At 38.8% G+C, this 27451-nt stretch overlaps 1 protein-coding gene across 1 annotated transcript; it reads right to left on the bottom strand.

The window, feature by feature from the left end:
* Positions 1-453: 453 nt before the first annotated feature.
* On the bottom strand, positions 454-27140 carry CHRNA5 (cholinergic receptor nicotinic alpha 5 subunit). The gene is made up of 6 exons (XM_077828062.1): positions 26987-27140; positions 9740-9891; positions 8638-8682; positions 7610-7719; positions 5710-6541; positions 454-615 (listed from the first exon to the last, which is right to left on the bottom strand). Exons 1-6 carry the CDS (start codon positions 27138-27140, stop codon positions 454-456), a joined length of 1455 nt encoding a protein of 484 aa, XP_077684188.1.
* Between the last annotated feature and the right edge of the window lie 311 nt (positions 27141-27451).

Genomic DNA, 27451 nt, shown 5'->3' on the forward strand with positions numbered 1-27451 from the left:
TCTGCTCATTATAGTAAGTTAAGTAACCAACCACAATGCTCTAATACATAAACATCTTCACACTTTTAACACTCAGTAGTACAGTGTATGGTTTATATAGTGTTTTGCCAATTCTAAAACAATTAGCATCTAAAAAGTTTTTTAAATCCCTCTAGTTCTCAGCAGTTATCTATGTACTGTATTTTGGGGATTGGGGGGGAATACAATACATGCAAGTGTTTGAAAAGGTGTGTTTGATTTTGTCCAGATTTAAAAATGAATTAGTAGGCTAACAGCTAAGCAGTAGGTATTGTACATGTCCTAAAATGCCATGCTTAAATATAGGCATGATTCCTTATACTAAGTTTATAATTCTATTAAAAATGTGCCATACACACTATTTGCACGAACATAGAACTACCATGTATCTTTTAAGAATCATGTTCATAGCAGAAGTGGTACCCCACAAATATTTTATGTGTGTGTGTTTCCAATGTGGACTGGTACTATTATATTTGCCCATTTATAAATAACAGGAATAAACAACCCAAGTGATCCAATTATTGAAGCCAGAAGAAAAGTCCATAAAAACATTCGATCAAGCACCTGAGCTATAAATTTCCAGTCTTCAACAACCTAAAAAAAAAAAAAAAAAAACCCAAGAATTACTCAATATTCTAGAACATTTACAAGTACAGGGCCAAATCCTACAGTCCTGATTCAGGCAGAAGTCCTATTGACATTGTGATGTCAATGGGATAAGGACTGAAGAAGCAAGCCCATAGTATAAATTTTTCTATTATGCCTGTTCCATAAACATTCAAGATCTTTCTATTGTTACACTTTGAGTTAGAGCAAGGGTGTCAAACTCATTTTGGGAAGAGGGCAAAATACTTTAGTTACAGCCAAAGAATCAGGGCCTGACCCTGCAAGGTGCTGAACACTTTCAACTTCCTGGGAGATTAAAGTATTCAACACCTCAGAGGACTGGACCCTTTGGGCAATATGCTAACTTCAATCTATAGCACAATTCCCAGAGATCAGTCAGAGGCTTGTACGAATATTCAGGGTAGAATATGGCTCTTCTGTAGTAGCTATACCTACATGTAAGTAAAGTTATTGTTGCATTGAGTATCACATCAGGGAAAAAATGTGCAAGGCATTTTCAGGACTACCATTTCTTTGCCATTTTTAATGAGGTTATTTGTACATGCAGTCTATCAATTTTGCGCACACAAGTGCTGTAGTGGTACCCGCAAATTAAGCACACAACTAAACATTTTCAAGTGTGGTTATTAGATTTCAGAGTTGACATGTCATTAAAATTACCTGTGGCAGTAGGACTACAGGTTTGGAAAAAGGCAATGTAACATAAATTCCCATTAGGTAAGGTTTTCTTTGCAACCATAAGGGCCAAAAAAAAAAAAAAAATTAAATAAAAGCATTCTTCAGAAAAGAGCCAGATAACTACATCAGACAGGCTCAGAATTCGACACCCAGGGATGGAAATTTTCAATATAAAAATGAGGACATTTTTTTTACCATGGTTAGTAATAGTGTCTTTTTCTGTGTTCCCCTGTAGTAAGACTTTATCCAAGCATGGAAACAAACTTAAGAATGCTATACTAATATTTGATACATGGAAATAAGTTAGTTTGGTAAATTAAAGGCTATTCCTACATAATTATGTGATAGTTATCAATGACCATTCAATAAAAGATGTCCTTTTTAAAACAACTTTAAGATCTGCTGACTACAGAGTCTTTTTGAAGTACCTTATTACTTTAGAAAGAACAGGAGTACTTGTGGCACCTTACAGACTAACAAATTTATTAGAGTTAGTCTCTAAGGTGCCACAAGTACTCCTGTTCTTTTTGCGGATACAGACTAACATGGCTGCTACTCTGAAACCTATTACTTTAGAGTGACTCAGCAACAACAGTGAACATTTTGATGAGTAATAGTATTTTTAATTGTTTTGATAGCATTTCATTTTAGAAAAATTAATACTATTTTCCCCAAAGTTCCATAAAAGCATAATTTTGCCTTGATTTTGTACTCTTTTTAAACTAAATCAGCCAATTGTTTTTGCATTTAGTAGATAATGTTTTTTGGGGCTGAAACCAAAGAGTGAGAGAATTGTGTTTGATCAACTCTTCAATCATCTATCTAAACATAACTCAGCAAATAAGACTTTCCATTTAGTATGTGATATCCAGAAGAATACTCCACCCTTATATTTGAGTGGAAATCCATGGTCCAAGCAATTCCTACTGGGAGGAAGAAACAAAAACTAAGATCTAGAGGTGCAAAGGGGTAATGCATCTCTTGAGATCTAGGTTTGAGTTCCAGTTCAGGATACATGAGAAATGAGTTTGAAGGTCTAATAGCAGAGGCCTTAAATCAGGGGTGAAAGTGAGCAGGTACTGGCCGGTACAGCATACTGGTAAGAAGCCGGTACCGGCCCGTATGCAGTCCATGTTAAAGTGCTGCTGCGGCAGCGCTTTAACATCCCTGCCCCTTTTGCCTCCCCCATCAGCGGCCCTACCAGAAGGGTCCACACCGGCAGGACCGCCAATGGGGAAGGGGCAGCAACATTAAAGCGCTGCTGCGGCAGCACTTTAAGGAGGGTCCTTTACCTCGTCAGAGCTTTAAGGACCCTTAAAGTGCTGCTGAGACAGCGCTTTAACGTTACTATCCCTCCCCCCTGCCCCCGCATTGGCAGCCCTGCCGGTAGGGACCCTACCGGCAGGGCTGCCGACTGGGGAGGCAAAAGGGACAACAATGCTTTAATGTCATTGCCCCTTTTGCCCCCCCCCGGCTGCCGACGGGGGCGGGGCAAATGGGCAGCTTCCCCAGGGTCGGTGATTTAAAAGGGCTTGGGGCTCCCGGCTGCTGCTGCCACTACCACAGCAGTGGATGGAGCCCCAGGCCCTTTTAAATCACCGCCGGAGCCCAGGGCGGCAGAGGCCAGGCAGCGTAGATGTGCTGGCTGGGGGAGGCTGACCCTCCCAGCCCCGCCCCTTCTGCCTGAGGCCCCGCCCCTTCCAGGGGCTGGAGCCGCCTCCTTACCGTTAATAATTTATTATTACTTTCACCCCTGCCTTAAATGGACATTTGTCCATGTCACTAAACTACCACAGTAGCCATTTCTCAAGACGATTATAACTGGAATAGAATGGGTTTTGCAGTTTAGGAGAGAGGTACATTTTGCAGAGTTGTGTGAACTTGTATACCTCAGGTTTTTTTGATGAGCACTAAATTAATCCGCATGATTTTTAAACAGCAGTTTTGCCAACAAGTAATGGAAATTATCTCCCAGAAGACATTGTCATTATTCTCTAGCTATATCAAAGAGAAAGAGAAAGTCCAGTATGGTTAATCTGGAAGTTTTGGACAATTAGCCAATAGTTCAAGCTGAGAAATTATCAGAAATCTCTCAGTATGGGTGTTATACAGAAATTGGTTTCTTTCATATCTGATGTTTGTAATTTCTTTGTGCAAGTCATCTTCACCACACAACCCTAAACTGAACAAACTTTTGGCGCCTGGTCCAATTTCAAAGGCAAGACCAAAAATTTAAATTTATATTGCCTTATATTAAGGTAAATCAAAGAAGACAGATGTGAAATCTAATATTTCTATATTATTCCTATATTGTTATACTTTATTAAAATTAAACACATTATGTATATCTTTAAAATTGAAGAGGTATGATACTGTTGGCCACAGTGAAGAAGTGTTTTCCTAAGGTAGTAACTGTTTTCAGGTTTGGGCCTTATTACTATTTATTATTTGTATGACCGTAGCACTTACTAGCATACTTCAATAGCAATATTCACAGTAGCAAAAATTCCACTTGTAGCAACTGTTAACAGGATTGGATCCACAATGAGAAATCAAATTAGTTCTGTTTTTTCTTCACTTATTGAAAGATAAGTAAAATATTTACAAGTGATCCAGCTACTAGACCAAGGCCCTGATCCTGCAGGTGCTGGGGCCTACCTAGGAGAAGCTCATTGTAGGATCAAGACCTTAGATTATGATTTTTCTCTCTTATTAGTGTTTTCCCTCACAATATATAGACTGTATTTATAAATATATATTTAAAATCAAGATATTGCACTGTATGGCAAAGAATGCAGGTGATAAAAAGGAAATTGACCCAGAGCAACTGTTGTACCCCTAGCACACATTCAGGTATGCAGTTATTTGAATGTGTGGTTGCTGGATGCATAAATACACCTGCACATATTTTCCTTACAAATACCCCTTCACTTGTAGTTCAATGCAAAAAACATATGTTGGTGCAACATCACAGTTGAAAAATAATTCTCCATTCACTTATTCTAGTGTAAATCTAAATCAACAAATTTACACCAGTGAAAGTGAGAGAAGAATCAGACACATAAAATACAACATTGTGGTTCTGACAGTAACCATATTGTAGCCATAATACATATAGGAAATACTGTACATACAGCTATACTATATATAAAATGCATGAAGATAAGACACCAGTACAGCGCCTAGCACAATGGGCCTCTGGTCTATGTCTACATCTCCTAGGCACTACAGTAATACAAATAATTAATAATAATGCATATGCACCAAGCTATTCACATAGCTCTCCCATAAGAGCAAATGTCTGGGGCAGAAGCAAATAAGCCAGCTTGCAACTAAGGCCAGACATGGGAGAGGAGGCAAGCAGGCCAGTTTTCCCAACAGGTCACCCCTGGATGGAGAAATGTTGGTAGACTCCCACACTGCCAGAAGACACTCCATGATTGTCCCATGTGGCCAGACAGCAAAGTGGATGCACTCACATTTCCAAACACGTCAATAGTGCCCTGAAAATGGTTCTTAGGTCATAGAAGAAAGAATAGTTTTTGAAAAAGGGGAAACTAAAACAGCACATTTAAGATTCATTCAACTGATGTCATTACTGTCATTACTGTCTATTAAGAAATGTATTTTTGGTGATTTAAACATATTGATTAAAATAAATCTTTTAAAATGCTCTGCCTTAGCATACTTTCATCCAAAATACACATTGGTTACCACTTAAATTTAATCCTACTATAATTTATGGTAGTACTTAGAGAAGGACTATTATAGTTCATAACAAGAATTGTTCTGGTTTGGACTTAGGACTGTAAAATTAAGTTTAGTTCTATTTTTGCTGAACTGCACATAAGACAGCTTTAATGTGGTTTTCTTTTAAATTATAAAAATCAATTAAATTTAAAATGACAAAGATATCTTGTCATGTGTTAAAATTAAGAATACATACTCCCCAACAATAATGTGATAATGAAACAGTCCAGTAGCACTCTACAGGCAAATAAGATTTAGAATATTCATTCACTCTACAGTTGTAATTAACCAAACATCTCTATGGGATTTATAATTATAAGAAAATATTTTGAGAAAGACCACAACAGGCTTAACTGTAAAAGGGAGTGAGACAGATTTTGATCACCATTGCAGAAAGTGTACACTACCCATATGGAGTCTATCCAAAAATGTACTTGTTTACTGGAAGGTCTTTTTATTGCTTCCCGGAAGCAGGACATCTTGAAACAAGGCTAGCATTTCTAGTTACTTCAGGAAATAATTGGTCATTGCTATAGTAGATAAGAACAGAGATGGGTACTCTAAGCCATTGTTTAGATTTCTATTCTAATTTCTAATCTGAAAAAATGAGTGCAACATCACCACTACACACACCTCGCGAACATCATTCTCCTTCATGATATGTCTTGTAATGTATCGGATAGAATCTAGAGCTGCTTCCAAGGTGTTCCTTGGTGATTCTGATCCACTGATATTGCTAGTTTCTTCTTTCTGAGGAAAGTATCTATCTACATGACTTCTCATGCAAAGTAGCTTTGGAAGTTTATGAAGAAATATCTTGCGGACCCAAGGTGCCATAGCATTGTGAGTAGAAGAGGAACGATGATGAATATTAATAGCAAAGACAGTTACCACAATGGACAATGTCACAAAAATCATAGTAAACACCAAGTACTCTCCAATAAGTGGTATAACTTTAGAAGATGATGGTATTATCTCTTCAATAACAAGAAGAAAGACAGTCAAAGACACCAGTACTGAAGTGCAGAGAGAAATTTTTTCACCTTCATTTGAAGGGAGATAAAAGACAAGGACAGTTAAAAATGAAAGTCCTATACACGGAATAATGAGAAACAGTGTGTAAAAAAGAGGCAACCGTCTAATTACAAATGAATATGTAATAAATGGGTACCAGCAGCATCCATCAGTTCTCTTCCCTTTGCTCCCTGTTGCAGTTACTATTTCCCATTCTCCATTATCAAAGAAATCTCTCTTGTCAACATCATAATCTTCTAGAATAATATCAACCTGTGAGCCATCATAGGTCCAGGAACCAAATTTCATAGAGCAGTTTTGAAGGTCAAATGGAAAGAATGTAACATCTATGGTACAAGAACTTTTGTAGTTTGCTGGGGGAGTCCAAGCAACGGTCCCATCATATTTTACTACTGTTTTTGTAGATGTTCCTTCAAAGCGACCATCTGCACTGAAAGGAAAAAATATGCATATTTGGCTATGTTATTACACACATTACAACCAGATGCTTTTAGTTACGGTTTCCTATTAAGTGTTACCATTCCAAAGTGTCATTCAGATGCTTATCACTCTCAGACTTTTACCTTTTGAGTGGAAATTTTGCACTTTTGTCCTCAGATCAGGACTCTATTTTTTTTTAATTTAAGCTGACTGAGGAAAAGCAAAGCGTGAAAAAACATTTTTCCCATTATAACAATATTTGTGCAACTTTTCTGAACAGGTCTAGTGCCTCAGGAGAGAGGGTCAAAACTTGACTTTTGATAGGAATCGTCCCTGCTTAACAGATATGCATATTGGTGGGCTGGTGAAAATCAATTTTACTTTAACTTAATTATGCATGCAAAAAACAAACAATACACTTGGCACTTCCAAACTTTTTTGTTTTATAAATACAACAATAGGTGTTTTTACTAAACAATCAACCAGTGTTCTACGGGCACTGAGTATGCAAATATAAGTTGAGCAGAAACTTTCATTCAGAATTCAGTCTCTCCAAGTTCTATTACCTCTCCGCATAGATTATAAGAAAGGTGAGTAAAATTTCATTTCACATCTTTGTATATTGAGTATTATATATATATATGAGGATGTATATTGACAGCCTCAGCCTATTAGTTTGTATTCAGAACTGTGCACTCATTCAGGTAGGACTCTGCAGGGGCCCTAGCACAAAAGAATGCATGATTGTGCAGGATAGTGTTCTTCTTCTGACTAGCAAACCACTTCATATGAAGGAATTAAACCATTTAAAAAAAAATCCTAGAAAATTCCATAGAAAAAGGCAATGTCAAAAAACATTAAAATTGTAAAGCAAAGCACTCAGAAGTCTGGAAATGCCAAAGGTAAGGCAGTCCATGCTTTTTTAATTCTGACACCTTATGTGCATGTATTATAATACAGTCTAATTATGTGATCACAGACTATTTATCTTCAGAACCCATGCCTCATTCTATGTGTAGAGTGGACAGTCAACGTGGCAGGGGTAGATTTATTTTCTAGAATAAGATTAAAATCTTACTTGTCATACAACACAATATCTGGAATCCAGATAGACTCTGATGGGACACGAATAGATGTTATTCCAGCATAGTCTTCAGGGTTCCACCTTAATTTTACATCTATCCATTCCTATAAACACATGATAAAAGATATTACCGCATCTACATTGTCTCTCTCATACCCTGGGACACAACTGCAACAACACTGAAAACAACTGAGTATACATGGCAGTTACTTGGGAATGAGGAAAACTGAGAAAGTTCTACAAATATAATTTAGTAAACCGTGTGTTCACTGCAGGTAGGGCAGGGGCCCTAAACTTTTCTCAAAGTCAATAAAGGTGCAGGGAAGAGTTAGAGGACTGAAGATGGTAAGTGGGATGAAAGGAGGAAACATTTTGTAACAATTTAAGGGTAACTCAGTGACAAATATGTCTAAAGATAATAACTGCATCAAAGTTTAGTTCTGGATTGTGATTATTATAACTTGAGTGCACTTCCTGCTTATGAGCTAATACCTATACGTAGGGCAGAATAAACCAACTAGATGTTTATAGCAAGCCCCTCCTCGACCTCCAGATAGATTACTGGCCATGAAATTAAAAGTCCTGAACTTTGTTAATCAAAATAGGATAAAAAATATCTTAACAGTGTAATTTTAAAATAACTTTTTAAAAGCAATTATACAAAGCTATACTATCTTGTGTTTGTGACAGTTTCTGACTAAAAATAGGATGCTTTGTTATAGGAATTTCAAAATATATGTCTGAATATATGTAGCTTCATTTAATAAATGTATCTAAAATGTGTCACTTTTATTAGAAATTTTGTTTTTTGAGAGAGCTTTTAGATTTATTTTTTAATTATTTAACTGAATTTTTAATTCTTTCAAGCATTGTAATGTGCCTTTTGTATTAAACATGCTATATAAAATAAAGATTAATATAGCTTTTAAATGAAGATCCTATAAATAGACAAACACCTAAAAAAATTGATAACTTTACATTTTAGTCACTCAGTGGACTCTTCAGTTGACATTTGCACATACCTGTTTCAGCCAAACATTTGTTTTCATCAACTGATTTTTCTCATCCTATAAAAAATTTAAACAGCATGTTTTTATGGGAACAATGATTTTACACTGCTTATTCACGGTAACCAACTGTGGTTTTGTTCAAAGGAGGCTCATAAATTGCAATACAAATATATTAATTGAGAAGGACTCCATTTGAAAATCACGTTTGTCTATTTTTTCTAAGTACTATTGTTACAGCCACCAACTACGATTACAGTAACCAAAAGAAGTTAATGAAAAAGTGATTTCCCCTCCCCCTCACATCCAACATTGATTTACTTTGTATATTTTACAGCATTTCATGCATAGTACTACTGTTTCCCTGCAGAATCATCAAGGAACAAAATGACTGATTAAAAATACTCTTTAAAACCATTAAGGGAGCAGAAAAAATCTTTACAGATTTTTTTTTCTGTTTAAATTCAGAATATACTTTTCAAAAGGTGCTCAATTAGGAAACATTTTTTAAATTAGTAAATTTAAAAAAATCAAGTTGACATCTTTAATGTTCTAAGCTATGCCATGCCAGTAGATTATCTCCTCTTTTATGAAACTGACATTTTCAAGGACATTATCTTTATTTCTTCTTTTTTTGTGCAATAACTTTCCTGTATTTTATATTTATAGAACCAACAACAGAACAGATTGCTATAATTTGAAAACATATATTTTTGTATTTATTCATTGAAATTAATTTTAAACAATAGAAAACCCAATAACTCTACAAATACTAAAAGCTTTAGTTAACAAAGTTTACAGAAAACAAAAATATGTCCAAGGACCACTTATTTTCATCATTCTCTCTGTGGCCTCTGACAATTCTCTATTTTTCTTCCTTCATCTTCACTTCTCTGAGGCTCTCTCTTTCTGGGGCTTCCCTCCTCATTGCACCCTTACCTATATAAGCCTCTTTTTAAAATGTTTCATTTATTTTATATAAAGAAAAAAATATATATATATATATATGATATGCACAATTATTTAACAATAGAATATCAAGTTATTTTTCATAAGCACTTCCCTATTCCAAAAGCTTTGCTCAGTTTTTAGTTTTAAAATTATTTATCATACATACCACATCCACTAACTGCGAGATTGCAAGACCAAACTTTATTTTTATTGTGTCATTCAAGTGTTGGACTGGGCGAACCCATTTTTGATAGTCTTGAAATAAGTGTTTAAACAAACAATCTTCACTTTTAGCAATAAAAGAAGGTTCTGATACACCTACACAACAAAAGAAATATGTTTAATGTACACATATAGTGAAATACAATGTACTCATTTTCATGAACATTGGTACAATTTGATATTTAATTATATAGATTCAGGTATGTACATATAGAAATTTATTTCTCATCTAATCACCTTTTTGTCTGTGAGGGTGGTGGAGGTTAAGCCACCTAGGGTTAGCTTGATAAAATTCACTGATTTTATTATTCATTACTCTTGTTAGCACCATCATACTTTCCAAATCTGAAGCCCAAAACCAGTGGATCCTTATCTCACCATCTATGAGTAACACTGGAAAAAGTGAGACATAACCAAAAAATTTTCTTGTGCCATTTTTACAAATCATCCAGGCACCAGATAATTGGAAAAATCCTACAGAGAGTGTTTTTTAAACTAGATAATGCCACTAAACTAACTACAGCTATTTATTCATAATAGTGTGGTTTCAAACACATTTTAACCATACTACAAAACCCTCCCCAAAATGGGCACCAGTCAATGTAAGTCTCATCCTCCCATGACGCAAACATAAAAACTGAGTCAGAAAGGAGTTGCAGCATCCTTTATAGGTGGGATGACTGTCAGGTTTTTTTGCCTTCTTGCTTCGGTGGAGTAAGGTGGAAGGAATTCAGACAAAAGGAATACTTTCATCTCGTGGTTAGAACAGCATCATATAAAACATTCACTAATATGGTTGTATATGTCCTACTCTACTGAACGTTGGGTGTAATTGTTTCAAATCAGAGCAAAATGAAAGACTATTGTGTATTTTTCCTCTTAACACCAGGTAAGGTCAAGTTTTAAAACTGTTACTGTATTTCTTGGTTATTTAAGAACTCATGTTTACTAGAGATGTAAATATTGTTTAAAAAGTTAACAGTTTAAACAATTAAAAAATATTTTGTTTAAATGGTTAACTGATTAAAGGGAGAGGGGCTGGGACCGATCCGGCTGGCGCGGCTGGGGTTGGTGGGCCGGCCTGCTCGGGGATTAACGGTTAAGCTGGGTTAACCAGTAAGACTAATGCTTACCGGTTAACTGGTTAACATTTTACATCCCTAATGTTTACTTTATTAACTCATTTGGAATGTAGGAGTTGCAGCTATTGTGAGGGGGCGGGAGGAAGGGAACTACTACTTGAAAAAAACCTAGCAATAACTTGGAAACACATCCAAACTCAAGGGAACTTGCAGCAGAAAGTAAATGCTGCCTGGCTCTGGCTCTTCCCCATCCCTCCCAACCACAAACCCCTATACCAGCATGGAAGGGCCAGGAAGAAAATAGAGCAGCAATTCTTCCCTCTCACCCTCAACTCTGCTGGTTTGGTTTCTATTATGCCAGCCTCCGCACTGTGCAGGGGAGGGTAATGTGGTTTGTGGTTAAGGAACTGAACATATATAATGGAAGAAAATGTAAATGCTCATATACACCAATAAGGTTCTAGATTGACTGAAACCACTCAGGAAAAATAGCTAGGCATCACTGTGACCTGCTCAAGGTAAATGGAGTAAAAACAGACAAGAAAAAAAAACCCAAGTAAGATATCAGTATTATTCTCTATTCCTTTCCTAATATAGCCTAAAAATATTATAATGTCATTACATAAATTCATGGCTTGTCCTCACCTGAAATTCTGTGCTCCGTATTGGTACCCATCTAAAAAGGATATTGCAGAAACAGAAAGGGTCCAAAGAAGGGCAACAAAAAGGATTAAAGACATGAAAAGATTTCCATATGAGGAGAGATTAAAAAGATTAAGACTATTTAGTTTAGAGAGGAGGTGAATCTATCCAACATACAGAAGTAAATAAAATAGTGAATGATACAGAGAAAGTCACTCAGATACTCCTATATACCCCATCTTATAATAGAAGCACAAGGGGACAATAAATGCAATTAAAGTAATACTTAAAACCAATTACAAATATTTTAATACAAAAATTAACACGCAACACTCATTGTGACAAACTATTAGTGAGGAGAGATTAGTAGGATTTAAAAGATGATTAGATGTTCATATGAATATGCTGGCCTCAGTTACACTAACCAGGATGAAAAAATATACATGTTATCAACACTCATGCTTCAGGACCTAAGACTCACTAACTCCCTAGGATTAAGCCCATAATAGCGTTTTTTCATTTTCCTTTGGTGCAGTTGTTACTTGCCAGTTTTGACTATGGGACTAAACAGGCCACTGATCTGATCAGTGCTGCAATTTTTATGATCCTATAAAAACTGATACACAAAGCATGAAAAGATAAGGGGGTTTGACAGGTTAAGAGTCATCTACCTCTGTATACTCTATGGCAGGCAGCCATACTGTTATTATCAGTAATCCCTTTGAATTTTGTTTCTCTGATACAGTACACAGGCTTTTCCATTGTTAATACATAAACCTTGGAAAATACACGTATCGGTGATGGAGGATCTTTTTCTTTCAACAACAGGCTATGGACAATATTGTTGCCACCAACAGGAGAGAGCAACAATTATTTTTGCCTTGTAGATAGCAGACTGTATCCTGGAAATCCTAGCAATAGTGTTAACAAATTCATTTGTAGTTCACTGTAATATTAGTAATGTTTTGTAGTTAAATCTGAATTTCCTTCCACAAACCCCTGCATGAATGAACATGTACAAAAAATGGATATGAAATGGAGCCTTAGACCAAATACCTTTCAGCAGTCGTCCCCTAAACCATAAATTCTCTTTCAGTAAGCAGGAATGAGATCTCACTGAGCCTAAACTCCGGCAATCCATTCAGTATTCATTAAATACAGAAGATTTACCCTATTTGTCAACAGCATGTAAAGGTTTGAGTTAAGTTCACCCTAAAGTTCCAGGCATATCAATTTGAGGGGTAAAACTAAATCAGAAATAGCAAGATTTCAGCATTAACACCCCGTTCATCTGAATGGAACAGTTCACACGCTTAGAGGCAAACAATTCTGTCCCCTTCTATTCAGCAGTGGAGGGACCTCCTGTGGCAAAATCAGTGACATTCCGCTGTGTAGGAATGGGAGGTGGGATCTGAGGAACTTGTAAAGAGAAGGCCCACAACCTGTGCACTACAGAGCCCAGCTCCAGGGGGATACCCTGCATTCTTCTGCACAGTGCAGATTTGGGTCAGATTTGCCACTATGGCTATTAACTAGCTCTTCTTTCGCCCTCAGCAGGAGAACAAGTAGCAAAAACACTACTCTAGTCTTCAGAGCTGGAGTAGCAACAACAGTGCAGGTCTGCTGCCAGGGAATGGTTTTGGGTAAAGGACTCCTTCTGCCACCAACTCCGGCAGCACTTTAATGCCTCGTGTTGTGTGCTGCTTTCAGGATTAGGGTAACACCTCAGTTTCAGAATACAACTCTATTAGTTTACAGTTAATTTAATTCATATTCAGAAAGTTATCTTTGCAGATGCCCTAAGGGCTGGAAATTTCTGTTTGTTTGTTTTTTAGTGAAATCCTATATTCTGCAGAAGCTGAATGTAACCCTCACTAGCCAGGGAATGTTTCCTATTTGTAACTGATAAGTGGGCAAGTGAATTTGTCAAACCCTGCAGCAGTTTATACAGCAGTTTAAAATTATACTACTTGAAGACACAATATACTGAGAGAACTATTCCTCTGTCTCCATATCTTTCATTTCTTCATCAAATCATGAAGTGTTTTCTACATTTGAGCCTAATCCTTTGAAAATACATGAAATATCCTTTTTTGTGTTACGATTAATACAACTTTCTTTTCTATCACTGACAATTATCTGTTGAATTTGTCATACAATTTGAGTGACCATGCAGTTTGACATTCTTTCTTCATGAACTGACCTTGGACCAGGGGCATAGAAAGTTGTGCATTGATGGTGCTTGGCACTTCACATTATCGTCTACATTTCTGTAAAGAGATATCTTGAACAGAAATTTGTTATCTTCAGGCTACACATGCCTCTAAATGTTCACATGGAAATCCTATTAAACATGAAATTTAATTCACTAATGTAGATGGGATTTTTTATGTTCTTAAATGTTTATTTTAGACATTTGGCATTCAATTCCATTTTAAACAAAGGAGTGCACAATTTTCCAAAGATCTAATTTATTTCATTGGGGGAGTATATATGCAAATAATAGCTTCTGTGATGCCTTTTAATTCCTTTTCTCTTTCAAGACCACAGATCAGTACTTTTTCAAGTTATCAGCTACTCATATTTATAAGCAATACCTTGGGCTTCAGTACGAACATTTTTTGCAATATGATAAACCCCCAAATCTACAAACTTTATGCTTTTGTATTCATACAGGTTGTATGGGTAGCAGCTTGTTACAAAATATTTTAAATACCTTCCAGATAGTAACTTAGATAACACTCCGTATCATTTTGCCAATACTCCTTTTTTGTTATCAATTTTTTTTTAAAATCAAGCTGGACTGGATGACACATAGGGCTAGTAAAGAGGCTGGTCGAGGCTGCTCATTCAAATTCAGCCCAGACCATTAAAGGCTGGGAGAGTCCAGAGTAGTTTGGAAGACTGTGTGAAATGAATAATTTGGTTTCTAATAGGCAAGAATCCACATCTTAAAATTAGCACCTGATTAGCTTGATTTCTTCAAGTCTCAACAGAAAGGCAAAAAATTGAAAGGACAGCACAATGCAGACTGAAAAATCCTCTGACCCCTACTGAAAATCAGAACTACTGTTCCAATTTTGGAAAAGAATCCATCTCCAAAGTGGCCAGACCTGAAGAGAGTAGCCAAACTGGATACAAGGGCTAAAAGAGCTTATGAACACTTTTACAACAGATGTCATTCAGAGAACTGCTGGGTCTAGAACCTGGTCACTGTGTTCGTGTTTAATTGGATGGAGAAAAGGGATGGACAACTCTAGCTGTCATAAAGAGAAATAATTCAGCATCCAGATCATATTTGATCAAGACCAACAGTAGAGAGTTCAACAGAAACAGCTGGCATCGACAGTATGCGCCTCAAAGAGAACAATCAACAAAGCAAACTCTACAGATGGCAGATGCAGAACAAGACAATGATGATTCAAGGATTCTGGACCAACCACAGCCAGTTGTTGCAACTAATGGCTAGCCAGATGACAAGTTGTTACGCATGCAGGTCATGTAATTAGAAAACCAGCATGATTCAGAGACACTTAGCAGACATACATACTTCAAAGACAGCATGATAGCGTACACATTGTAAATGGCAGGAATGTAGAACATAAAAGGGGAGGTGTAATGGAATGCTAAACTGTATTATACTATTCAGCGACTAGGTGGTGTTATGAGTAAATACCTAATTTAAATGAACCTCAGCCATGTCTGGCAGAGCATTAAAGCATCTTATCATGAACACATGTGATGTGTATAAGCAAACTCTGTGATCAGTCCATATTAGGGTTGCCAACCCTCCCAGATTGTCCTGAAGTCTCCAGGAATTAAAGGTTAATCTTTAATTAAAGATTATGTCATGTGATGAAACCTCCAGGAATATGTCAAACCAAAACTGGCAACTCTAGTCCATATCTGGTACATAAATACATGACAACTATTCTGTAGAAAGAAGCTGTCAGTATCCACAGCTGTCAATCTCACACTGATTTTTTTTAAAGTTAGGATATGAGTGTGCTACTAATTAAGGCATAATATCTATAACTGGGATATTTCAATTCTCAGTGAAAAGATAATTTTCTTGCTTCTAGTTAAACTTGAAGCTATTTCTGAACGATCTAATTGCTCAAGTGGCTAGCGATAAAGTTGTATCAATTGTTTATTATATCCAGTTTAATTCAAAGCTGATCAAGACATTATTTAAAATCTCACCTACTGTCAACAGCTCTGTACTAAGGAACTGAGAAGCAAGATTATTTTCATCAGCTTTCTATTGCCACCACTTCAAATATTTCCAAACAAGAGTATGAATGAGCAAATTTTTCTGGTCATTGAGTAAAATATGTGTTTGCCATTTCCTTTTTAAAATTCATTTTCCCAATGCAATGGATGTTTGATGCTGTTCCATGTTGTATAAATATACTTATAAAAGTACAAAACTATCAGGAAAAAGCCTTTGCTAAATTTGGAGCACGTATGGGCTGAGAACAGGGCAATTTTAAAAACAAGTCCTTTGTAGGTCACCTTTAAAATTGTTGCCTGGGATGACATATGCTCTACATTTTTAAATCTACCTATTTGGTTAATCCACTATGGACAGCAACAATGTAGTCAGTGTTGACAGAGGCCTGACATGGTTTTGTATTTGAAAACTATTCTGATTTTATTGATATTGGCATATAAATAATCAAGAATGGTAAATATAAAAAAAATGAGCCATGTTTACTTCTGCTCCATTACCAAGCAAGAGTCTTACTTTTAAAAGGGTGAAAAAGTTCTATAATCTAAAAGCTGTACTTTAAACAGTACAAAGTAAAAAAAATAAGCTTAGAGTAATTAACAGTAACACTTTATTAAAAATCTTATGATTAGGGATGGCTGTTTTGTACCAAACACTGAATAGTTTTTTAATGCCTAAGTGACATAGGAGTTTAATTCCCATTTACTTACTTTAAGGCTTGAACCCCTAAGTACCTAAGTCACTTTTGAAAATGAATTTAGGCATTTTTGGAAATTTTACCCTACGTGTTTTTCTGACAGGTATTTATATTTTCAAGAAATACAATAAAAAAACTAAAATTAAACTTTCTAATCCTATTAGAATATATTGAACATCTTATTTTCAGTATTTGGAAACATAAGTAACAACTCAAGAATAAGTGTACTTATGAAGTAGCTATAAACACGTTTAAATGTTACAAAGATTCATTTTTGTGCTTTAAGTGGGTAGATAACAGCAAGTCTGAAGAACAAACTTTTGACTAAAATGATTCTTTTCCTTGAGATTCAGAGATGTAGAGCACAATATTTTCAACAAAAAAGGGACAATGTATTGCCCACTCTAAGTACTCACAGGAGACAGGAATAATGGTACAATCAATTATAGCACAGCAAACTTTATATATATCTGTGATATCTTATTCATCACAAACTCACATCCTGAAATGTGTCAGAATGCAGTGATGGATTGTCAGTCCCAAAGAACAATGTCCCTCCTTTAGCCACAGAATAGAAATGACCCATGGTGAAGCAACACAAGTTTCCCCACACTACTGGGACAATCTAGTTCTTCAGAAAAAGCCTGTAGTGGTGAGAAGAGTTTGCTCTGTACATTTATTTCAATCTCTGACTGCTCTACAAAATGCCAGAGGTGTAAAACACCATGTCATCCAGTCTTCCAATAACTAGTGTTAATACTAACTTTAAGAAACTAAAGTAAAATGATTTTTAAAGAAAATTGCTACCAGTAATACCTTACTGCATATCAAAATTTGATAACATATAAAGGTTTGGTCATGAAACTTAATTAGAATAAAGCCTCTTTGCAAATTTTGTAAATCTTAATATTAACAAAATATACTGAAATTTGCATGCCCTTACCTCAATTGTTAAAATTAAATATTTAAGAAAGTGTTTCACCAGTGCCAATGAATGGGGAACTCAATTACACAATTTCTGTATTGCAACTCATAAAAAAGAATAAAAAGTTTTATAGTTGCCATCGATGCAAACAAGCAGAATATGTAGATTATAAATATTAAATCTATGGGCAGATTTGGTAGAGCAGCAGTGAAAGGGGAACAGAGGCCATATAACTGAAAATATAATAGGTACATCTTCAGACAGATTTGATGATTTCCTGGTCACATAGGTGCTGGAACTAGGGGTGCTGGGGGTGTGGCACCACCCCCTGGCTTGAAGTGGTTTCCATCATATAACAGGGTTTACGGTTTGGTTCAATGGCTCTGAGCACTCCCACTATACAAATTGTTCCAGCACCCGTGCCTGGTCATGCAATGGAAAAAGTTACAGTAATCATTACACCTCTTTCTAACTTCCTTCTATCACATTTGCCCTCATTTTAACATAGTAATTTAGTTACTTATTTAGAGATTCAGTCCAACTTGTATCCCCCTATTTCAGAAAAACTTCAACTGTTGATAGGAAAAGTATTTTTAGAGTTACACAAACACTTTCATTACAACCCCCAAAGGTACCTTTGGGTTAAACTGAATTTCCACCTTTATTTCTTGATGAGTTTTTCGAAGATGAAAAATGCTCAAATCCTTGGTAGAAGAGATGAAAGAATTTACATCTCAATATTGGGTGCAATGCATGAAGCAGTTTACCATGCTTTGCCCAGAGAGAGACCTCTGTCGTTTTTTGCCTCTCCATTGAGCAATGGAATATTCACTCCACTGCATCAGATTCAAGCTCCCGAATAAAGGAGCATGACTGACAATGAATTTAATATTCAATTGATGCCTGTCAGTTTGTCCTAATCACAAATGTAATCTGATTGCAAAAAAATTGTTTCGTTCAAGGCCAGGAGCCCTAAAGTACTTTAGACTTCATCACCACATAAACAGCAATTCTAAACAAAACTCATTGTCCCCACCTAATGAGGTCCTGGATGCTGAATTTCCCCCACATTCATGCCAAAATCAGAAGTATTTAATCAAAAACTGAAGGTAGATTGAAACTCAATCCTTCAATTGCTAAAGGAAAATTCTTTCCCAGTGAAAACTATAGAATTGTTTCAGACAATCCTTGCTGCCCATCTTTTTCTAAAGATATTTTTGCTTTTTTTTTTTTTGGCAAGAAATCTTTGGCAATCCAGGTACCATTTAACAGTAGATCATTAGTTCCTTTTTCTGTAAAAGCAAGGTGACAAACTAGAAACAAAACAACACAAACAAAAAATTCGAAGGTGCCACAAGGGCTCCTCGTTGTTTACACTAGGGAAAGCAGAAAAAGACTCAGAATGGTAATTTGTAATTTTTATATGTTTTAATAGAAATGAACAATGTTCAGTGTGTGTTCCTGGACTATTGATGCACTTGGAAGGCAGTGAAAAAATCAGGCTTTCATGCCATCCCCACAGTTACTCGGGCCTTTCCTACACTAGAAAGGGTTTGCCATTCCTAGTGAAGACAGAGTTTATGAACTGTAAGGCTTATGTTGCCCTAACTCTGTAAGCCTCTACACTAAAATGTTGCTCCCAGCAATGTAACTCGCCCGCTATGCCGACTTAATAATTACCTCTGCAAGAGACATAGCGCTTAGGTTGACGTAGTTAGATCAATTCAGTGTCAGTGTAAACACTGTGCTATTTATGTTAAACTTTATGTCCCACAGTGTAGAGACTGTGTTATGACCCACAGTGCCCCACCATGACTGCTCTGGTCACTGTTTTGAACTCTGCTGCCTGGTGGCCAGGCACCAGAGATGTAAATATTGTTTTAAAAAGTTAACCATTTCAACAATTAAAATTATATCGTTTAACCAGTTAACTGCTGGTTGCTCCTGTCGGCCAGCCGGCGTGGCTGGGGCTGCTCACTAATGCTTACTGGTTAACTGGTTACTATTTTACATCCCTACCAGACACACAGGTATATGCCCTGTCCTCTAAATCACTGTGAATTATTGAGATTCCATTTCCTGCTTGCTTGGTGTGGAGAGCTCACCTAGCAACTGCCCAGCTGACTGTGCTGGCTACATGCTGCAGGCTGCTCTAGCCTGGTGTACACAGGAGGTGGTGGGTGTCCTGAGTCTGTGAGAAGAGGCTGTGCAGGCACAGCTCCAATCCAGCTACTGAAAAGTCAATATCTACGAGCAAATCGCTTGGGGCATGGGGGAAAAGGGCTACAAAAGGGACCCGCAGGAATGCCACATGAAAGCCAAGGAGCTGCGGCAGGCGTAACAAAAGGCAATGGTGTCTGACAGTCACTCTGGTGCAGAGCCACAGATTTGCTGCTTTTACAAAGAGCTGCATGCATGTCTCAGCGGAGACACCACCACCACCCCCAAGAGCCCTGTGGATACTTCAGAGGAGTCAGAGTCACAAACCCCAGAGTGAACAGTGAGGAGGAGTTGTTGGATGAGGAAGAGCAGGAGGAGGAGTATGGGGGAGAGGCGACCCGTGATTCAGTAGCACAGCAAGCCAGGACCTGTGTTTTGAGTCCAGCACAGGCAAGTCTGATGCAGGGGAAAGAACCTCTGGTAAGTATGTCGTTTGCTTTGATATTGCAGGGACATATCTGTTCATTTACTCCTTTTTAATCATGCTAGAAGAGGTAGTGAAATAGCAATTCTATTCATTATCTGCTTCTCATTCCCCTGTAGAGTTAGGCAGAGAGGGCCCTGCAGAACAGAACAGGAAAAGGAGAGAGATGTGCAGCAGGAGATGCTAGCACTTTTCAAGCGTCAAACAGACATGCTGGAGACTTTTGTTGATCTTCAGGTTCAACAGACCTGTGCTCTCCTCCCTCTGCAACCCATAGAGAACGACATTCCAGGACCTCCTTACACCCCTCATTCCCACATGGTATCTGGGGCTGCTGCACATACACTGACCTGTGAGAGACACAATTGGTATATATGTTTGTGAAATGAAAATGACTGTTCTTTCCCCTTCAAATGTTCTTTTCTCTGTATTTATAAAGTTTCATTCAATTATAAATATGTCTATTAGCATGGGTTTGGAATAAAAGTCTATTTATGGACACTTAATCTTTATTAGTTCACAACATATGCTGGCTGGGGCTGACATCATTCACAGATAATAGCAATATGTGCATTCGCAATGTTATATTACTACACACACAGCATTCATTACAAGGTTCATACCAGGATGCAAAAAAAAAACAATGCCAGGCGCAACACACATTACTGTGGCTCACAATTAAAATGGTCTTTCAAAGCCTCCCTGAGCCCTATAGCTCCCCATTGAGTCTTCTTATAGCCCTGGTATCTGGCTGCTCAAAGTCAGCAGACAGTCATTCCACCTCTACCCAGGCAAAAACTATTCCCCCTTTGCCTCACAGATATTATGAAACACACAGCAGGCAGCTATAACCATTGGGCTATTTTTTTCACTGAGGGCTGATCTCCTGAGTAGACAGTGCCAGTGTAATTCTGCCTCTGCTGAGCCTGTGGTTGAAGCACTCCTTGCTGCTGTCAAGGTGGCCAATGTATGGCTTCATGAGTCACGGCAGTAATGGATAGGCTGGGTCTCCCAGGATCACTGTTGACATTTCAACATCCCCAATGTTGAGAAGTCTGGTCTGGAAAGAAAGCCCCTGCTTGCAGCTTTCTGAACAGGCCTGCGTTCTTAAAGATGTGTGCGTCATGCACCTTCCCTGGCCATCCCATATTGATGTAGGTAAAACGTCCCCAGTGATCACCCAGCACTTGCAATACCATAGAAAAGAAGCCCTTTCTATTGATGTACTCTGTGGCACGGTGGTCTGATGCCAAAATAGGGGTATGCATGCCATCTATCACCCCACTGCAGTTTGGGAACCCCATTGCAGCAAAACCATCCAGTATGCCCTGCACATTGCCCAGTCCTTCGTAGCAGGATTCCATTAATGGCCCTGCACACTTGCATCACAGCAACCCATACAGTGGATTTCCCAGCTCCAAACTGATTCCCGACTGATTGATAGCAACCTGGCCTTGCAAGCTTCCACACAGAAATTGCCACTTACTTCTCCACTGTCAGTGCAGTTTCATTTTGGTGTTGCTGTGCTGGAGCAAGCTCCACAAACAGTTCCAGGAATGTGGCCATGTGCATCTGAAAGAGCAGCAGCCACCGCTAGTCATCCCATACCTACATAATGATGCGATCCCACCAGTCAGTGCTTGTTTCTTGTCCTCAGAACCAGTGCTCTACCATCTGCAGCTGCTCCGTGAATGCCAACAACAACCTTGAATTATTTCTTTCCATATCCCACAGCAAGCTGATCTCCAAAGAATTGTCAAGTTTCCCACGGTTCCTCTGCAGATACTGCAGGATCAGGTGCATTGTGCTTGCAACACTCATCAAAACAGTGCAGAACTGTGCATGCTTCTCAGAGAGATGGCGGATGCACAGGTTTGCACGGCTTTTGAAAAAATGCGTGAAACATTATGGGATGCAGATAAAATTCTGGGATGGAGAAAACTACATCACGGAACATTGAAACCATGTTCCCAATCACTCCTGTATGACTCGTTTGCCCCAATGAGGCATTGTAAACCCTTCCCAAAACACCCTGTGCTAGATGGTGGTGAGTTCCACAGTGGGATAGCTACTCAGGGTGCACTGCTGTCTGCATCAATGCAAGCATTGCCAGTGAGGATGTGCACTGATGACACAAAAAGCATCGTGCAGACATGCAAAAGAGATGTAACTACTGTAGCAGCTGTACGTTGACATAACTCAGGTCGACCTAATTTTGTAATGCAGACTTGCTCTGAACCAGTAAGAGTGTTTTTGCCAATATAACTAACTGTTCTTTGAATGAAATAAGCTGTACCAGCAAAAGGACCTTTTTCTGAGTATAACTTTGTTTATACTGGGCTTTTGTTGGTATGGCTACGTTGGTTGGGGGAGTGATTTCCCTCCCTCATGCCTAACTGATATAAAAAGGAAACGGGTGGTAGTATTTCTATTTTCCTTTTTTTGGGATGGGATGCAGGGGGGAGGCTTTGTTTTTTGTATCAGCTCTGGCCAGTAAATATCTTATGAGTATGAAGCTTCACTCTCTCTAGCTTCTAGAAAGGAAGAGCCTTCTGTTTCTTCTCCCACCATCAGAGCCGTCTAGCTATTTCAGGGAGCAGAATTATTCTCTATCCTAGCAAATAACCCCAGAACATACTTCCACTACTCCTTTTTCCCAGGCAGCAGCAGCAGAGTGAAATGGATGTACTTGACAGTTTCACACTGACAACTGCAAAAGTTTGAAAAGCGGCTGTGTGACTGACCAGATTTTTTAAGTTTCTTTCATAGAATATCAGGGTTGGAAGGGACCTCAGCAGGTCATCTTGTCCAACCCCCTGCTCAAAGCAGAGCCAATCCCCAATTTTTGCCCCAGATCCCTAAATGGCCCCCTCAAGGATTGAACTCTTAACCCTGGGTTTAGCAGGCCAATGCTCAAACCACTGAGCTATCCCTCCCCTGTGCTGGTACTGCTTGGCAACGTTATAAAGATGAGCAGACGAACTGAGCTGTGTTTGTGAAGTAAAGAAGGCAACACTGATTTTTTTATGTTCACATTTAGAAGGTTATTATTGCAGTCAGAAAAGCAAGGAACGTTTAAATCAAAACTTCGGCAAAATATCTACTAATGGCTTGGCAGCAGGGAAAGCTTACTACTTACCACTGGTTAATGGATTTTGCAAGTCTTGCTGAAAACCAGCATCATCATAGTATATGGCCATGCTGCTTACAGAGAATCAAGTTGACATATATAGATTACCTATTTTTTCCCTTGCCCATGTCTGTCAGTCCTTAGATTAAGAGCTCCTCAGACCTTACACTGCCACCCTTCTTGAATGCCTGTACTGTGCTTAGCATATTGTGGGCACAACTGTAAATATTAAAAGATAACAATGTCTCAACCTATGGCTTGCCAAGATGTTTATTGCTCCACCAGTCTCCAGGGTCACTGAATACCAGCAGCACTGTTGTACATATGATAAAATGCACTGCTTTGAAGAGCCCTAGCAATATTCTTTTTTAGTTTAGCATTAGTTTCTTCTGCTCAGTGATAAGTTCAGTGGGGAACAGAAGTGATGTCTACTTCCTGCTGAACAGCTAAAGTAGATGAAGAAACCAAATGCCAGATGCCTCGGAGTGGAAAGCAGAGCCACTGTGTGGCAATCCTGGCCTCATTGAAGTCAATGGGATAGGCCACTATCAGCCTAGGAACAGGATGGGGGAAAGGCATCATTCTTGCTGACCAGGGACCTGGCAGTGAGGACAGAAGAAGGGACATGCAGAATGTTGGGGAAGGCTGCAATTAAACAACTGATGGGGAAATCTGGAAGGAAAAAAGACATCTGAAAGGTTGAAGGAGAGAGAAAAAGTAGGAAAAGTGTACAAAGTAAAGTGGGAAGTGGAAAGAGGAAAAGAAAAAGACATAATGAAGGATTTTAAGGTTAGAAACATTTTATTCATACAAATTTAATTTATTCTGTACACATCATGGAATTAAACTGACAATTTTGTAAATACTTATACAAATAAGGTACAGCCCTCAGGCTCCTGGCAAGTTGCCAGTGCAGCCCTTGATGCTGCAGAGGTTGTGCACTGGTACATCATCTGTCCACAGCAGAATTCTGCTCACGCAACTAGATTCCAATCTCAGATACATAGGTATGTAATGTCCCCATGGCTTGTACAAATCAGGTACTCTTCTTTAGTATGCAAGAACAGTAGTAGATTTCAGAAGATATGCCAGTATGTTTTCCATATGTATTTGCCAGAATATCAAAAATTAAGATTTTCATTTCTGGACAGAGTGGAACTATACAAGAGGTCCCTTCACTAATTTCTCTACAGTCTACTGGAAAATTCAATTTTTTTATATTTGCAAAAGAAAGCAAAATCATTTAAAGGAGAATCATGATATAAGTAAACTGATAAATATAGGAAACTTTGTCCAACAATTCTAACAGATGCAGCTTCTCTCAGAGTTCACTTCAGAAAACTAATTCTTATCCTTTAAGTTGAAATTCTTCTATATTACAAAACACTTCATTGATTTAAAGGCAATCATCTCATATTTTGTTTTGCAACAAACAACTACAGTTTGTAAAACTGGGATACTCCAGGAAGAAAGAAAAGGAGTACTTGTGGCACCTTAGAGACTAACCAATTTATTTGAGCATAAGCTTTCATGAGCTACAGCTCACTTCATCGGATGCTGTAGCTCACGAAAGCTTATGGCTCAAATAAATTGGTTAGTCTCTAAAGTGCCACAAGTACTCCTTTTCTTTTTGCGAATACAGACTAGCACGGCTGCTACTCTGAATCTAGGAAGAAAGTTACAACATGCACACTCACACATAGCCACGTTGTAATGAATAGAAAACTGAAGTTTAATTTTCAAGGGTTTGGAAAGCATACATAATAACCAAGTGATATGGAATTTAGTACACCTACATCTGATAAATTGTTTACTAAATAACTTGTAAAGGATTTCCCCCACAATTTTAATATACTATTCTAAAGCAATACTATAATATAGTTTACTGCCCCAATGCACCACAGTTTTCAAACAACTAGTTAAATATCTACCACCAATTTCTATTTTTTAGTAAATTACAATTTTATTTTAGTTAAAATGGCCAAGAGAGAAACAAATTCTCCCTTCAAGTACATACAGATAGTTCTCATTGAAGAAAAAGTTGCATGCTTGTACCCAAGGGCAAGATTTGGCTCCACAAAAGTACCTGACTATGACCTTTTTTTAACAGCTCTATATAATTATTCTTTCTATTGTGATGAGACTCATTTAGTGAAAACATAATTCTTCCAACTACTACAATTCACAGTAACTTTAAAAATCACTTTTAGCATGATAGTAACGTAGGTAAGGATTTGTTACATTTCAAACTAAAGTTCACAGTTTTAATCCAGTTTAAATTTCAGGATTTGCACTGTTTATTTTTTGCATCCCAGTTTAGAAAATGAAAATCAATTAAGTCAATTTCACTTTTGCTTCAAGTGAGTTTAACTTTCAGGCTTTTAATACTGCCATGTTAGGACTTCAAACTGGGTGGAATATTTATCTAAAACCAACTGTTTGGAAGACTTATACATTTCACTGCTCTTAAATTCTGTAAAAGCAATATTTTACAACATCTGTATTTTGGGACAAGCTTGAGCTGACTACCCTTTTAAATTTGCACAGTTTTATCTATACAATTTTGTTTTGTGGAGTGTTTTATAATTTAAACTGTACAACTCAAATCCTTACTTTGAGATTAGCCCCTGGGACTTCAACAGGGTTAACTCAATGAATAAGTGAAGCAGAATTTTATCATAAATCCATAAGAATGGTATTTCAACAATAAGAAATATTTGTCATGTATCATAAGCATTCCTATGGTTTGCCTCTGGCATGTAGATAAACACACAAAGCAGATAAATCACAAATCCATGACCACATCAGTTGTGAATAAATGCAATACACCTTACAGAGAACAAAACACAACAAAAAAAACCCCACTAAGGTCTGATATTATAACAACAATAGCATTCTTCATTATTTGGAGTAGTTGTACAACCACCTAATGAGATGTTGTGATCAGTATTTGTAAATATGTATGTGTGCACCCAGAGAAATTTTGCTTGACAAGGGCAAAGAAAAAAAGACTCAACCTCTAAACAAGGTTGTTTGTGGGGTTTTTGCCCTATCTTCTGGTAAATAAAGCCGTGTCTGTTTAATCGTGGTCGCTCTAGATTACTTTAATTAAAAATCAAATAAAAAATTCTTCTGAGCTTTACTTCTGCACTGGCCCTAAGGACTGCAAAGCTAGTGCTCAAGCCTTGACTTGTTCTTCAAATCAGATTTAAAATGTTTGAGTCTGGTCTTTCAAAAAGTTGACATAGTATGCAAAACCCCTCACGACCCCCTCTCCTACATCCCCCTCCCCCAAGCCCCTCCACGACCCCCTCTCCTACATCCTCCTTCCCCAAACCCCTCCACGACCTCCTCTCCTACATCCCCCTCCCCCAAACCCCTCCACGACCTCCTCCCCTACATCCCCCTCCCCCAAATCCCTCCACGACCTCCTCCCCTACATCCCCCTCCCCCAAATCCCTCCAAGACCCCCTCTTCTACATCCCCCTCCCCCAAACCCCTCCACGACCCCCTCTCCTACATCCCCCTCCCCAAACCTCTCCACGACCCTCTCGCCTACATCCTCCTCCCCCAAATTCCACCAGGACCCCCTCTCCTGAATCCCCCTCCCCCAAACGCCTCCACGACCCCCTCTCCTACATCCCCCTCCCCAAACCCCTCCACGACACCCCCCACATACCCCTTCTCCAAACCCCTCCACGATCTCCAACATACCCGCTATATCCCCCTCTCTTAACCCCTCTTCAGCCTCACTTCACCTTCCCTCCTAACATACACGCGGCTGCCTCCCCGACTCCCCCAAAGCCCACACCGGGGAGCGTGCAGCCGTGGTCCCTTTACCCGTGTAGGGGGTGCGGGCGCTGCCCCTGGCGGCGGTGGCTCTGCCGGCCGGACCGGGCACCCCGAGCAGGGGCACGAAGAGGCAGGTGAGGAGGAACAGGAGGCGGCTGCCGGGGGAGAGGACGCGCCGCGCCTGGATTCCCCGTTCCGCCATGGCTCAGCGCAGCACAGCGCGGCGCCGCCTGGCAGCCCAGAGAGCGCGCGGAGCCGCAGCCTCAGGCAGCTCCGCCTCACACTCGAGGAAGGAGCGTCTGCCCAGCGCGGCGAGGCTACCCTGCTCTGCCCCTCGCTGGGGGCGGGGGGGAGAGGAGGAGTGGGCGGGGCACGGGGCGAGACACCCCCGCTTCGGGGCGCTCTGGAAACCGTTAGGGACTCGTTGTGTCCCTCCCCGCGGGGCGCGTGCTCTCCTCCTCTGAAGGGGAGGGCGGGAAAGGAGCGGCCTGCTCTGTTGCCCTGAAGCGAGGG

This window comes from Eretmochelys imbricata, chromosome 10, assembly GCF_965152235.1.
Source record: "Eretmochelys imbricata isolate rEreImb1 chromosome 10, rEreImb1.hap1, whole genome shotgun sequence".
NCBI lineage: Eukaryota > Metazoa > Chordata > Testudines > Cheloniidae > Eretmochelys > Eretmochelys imbricata.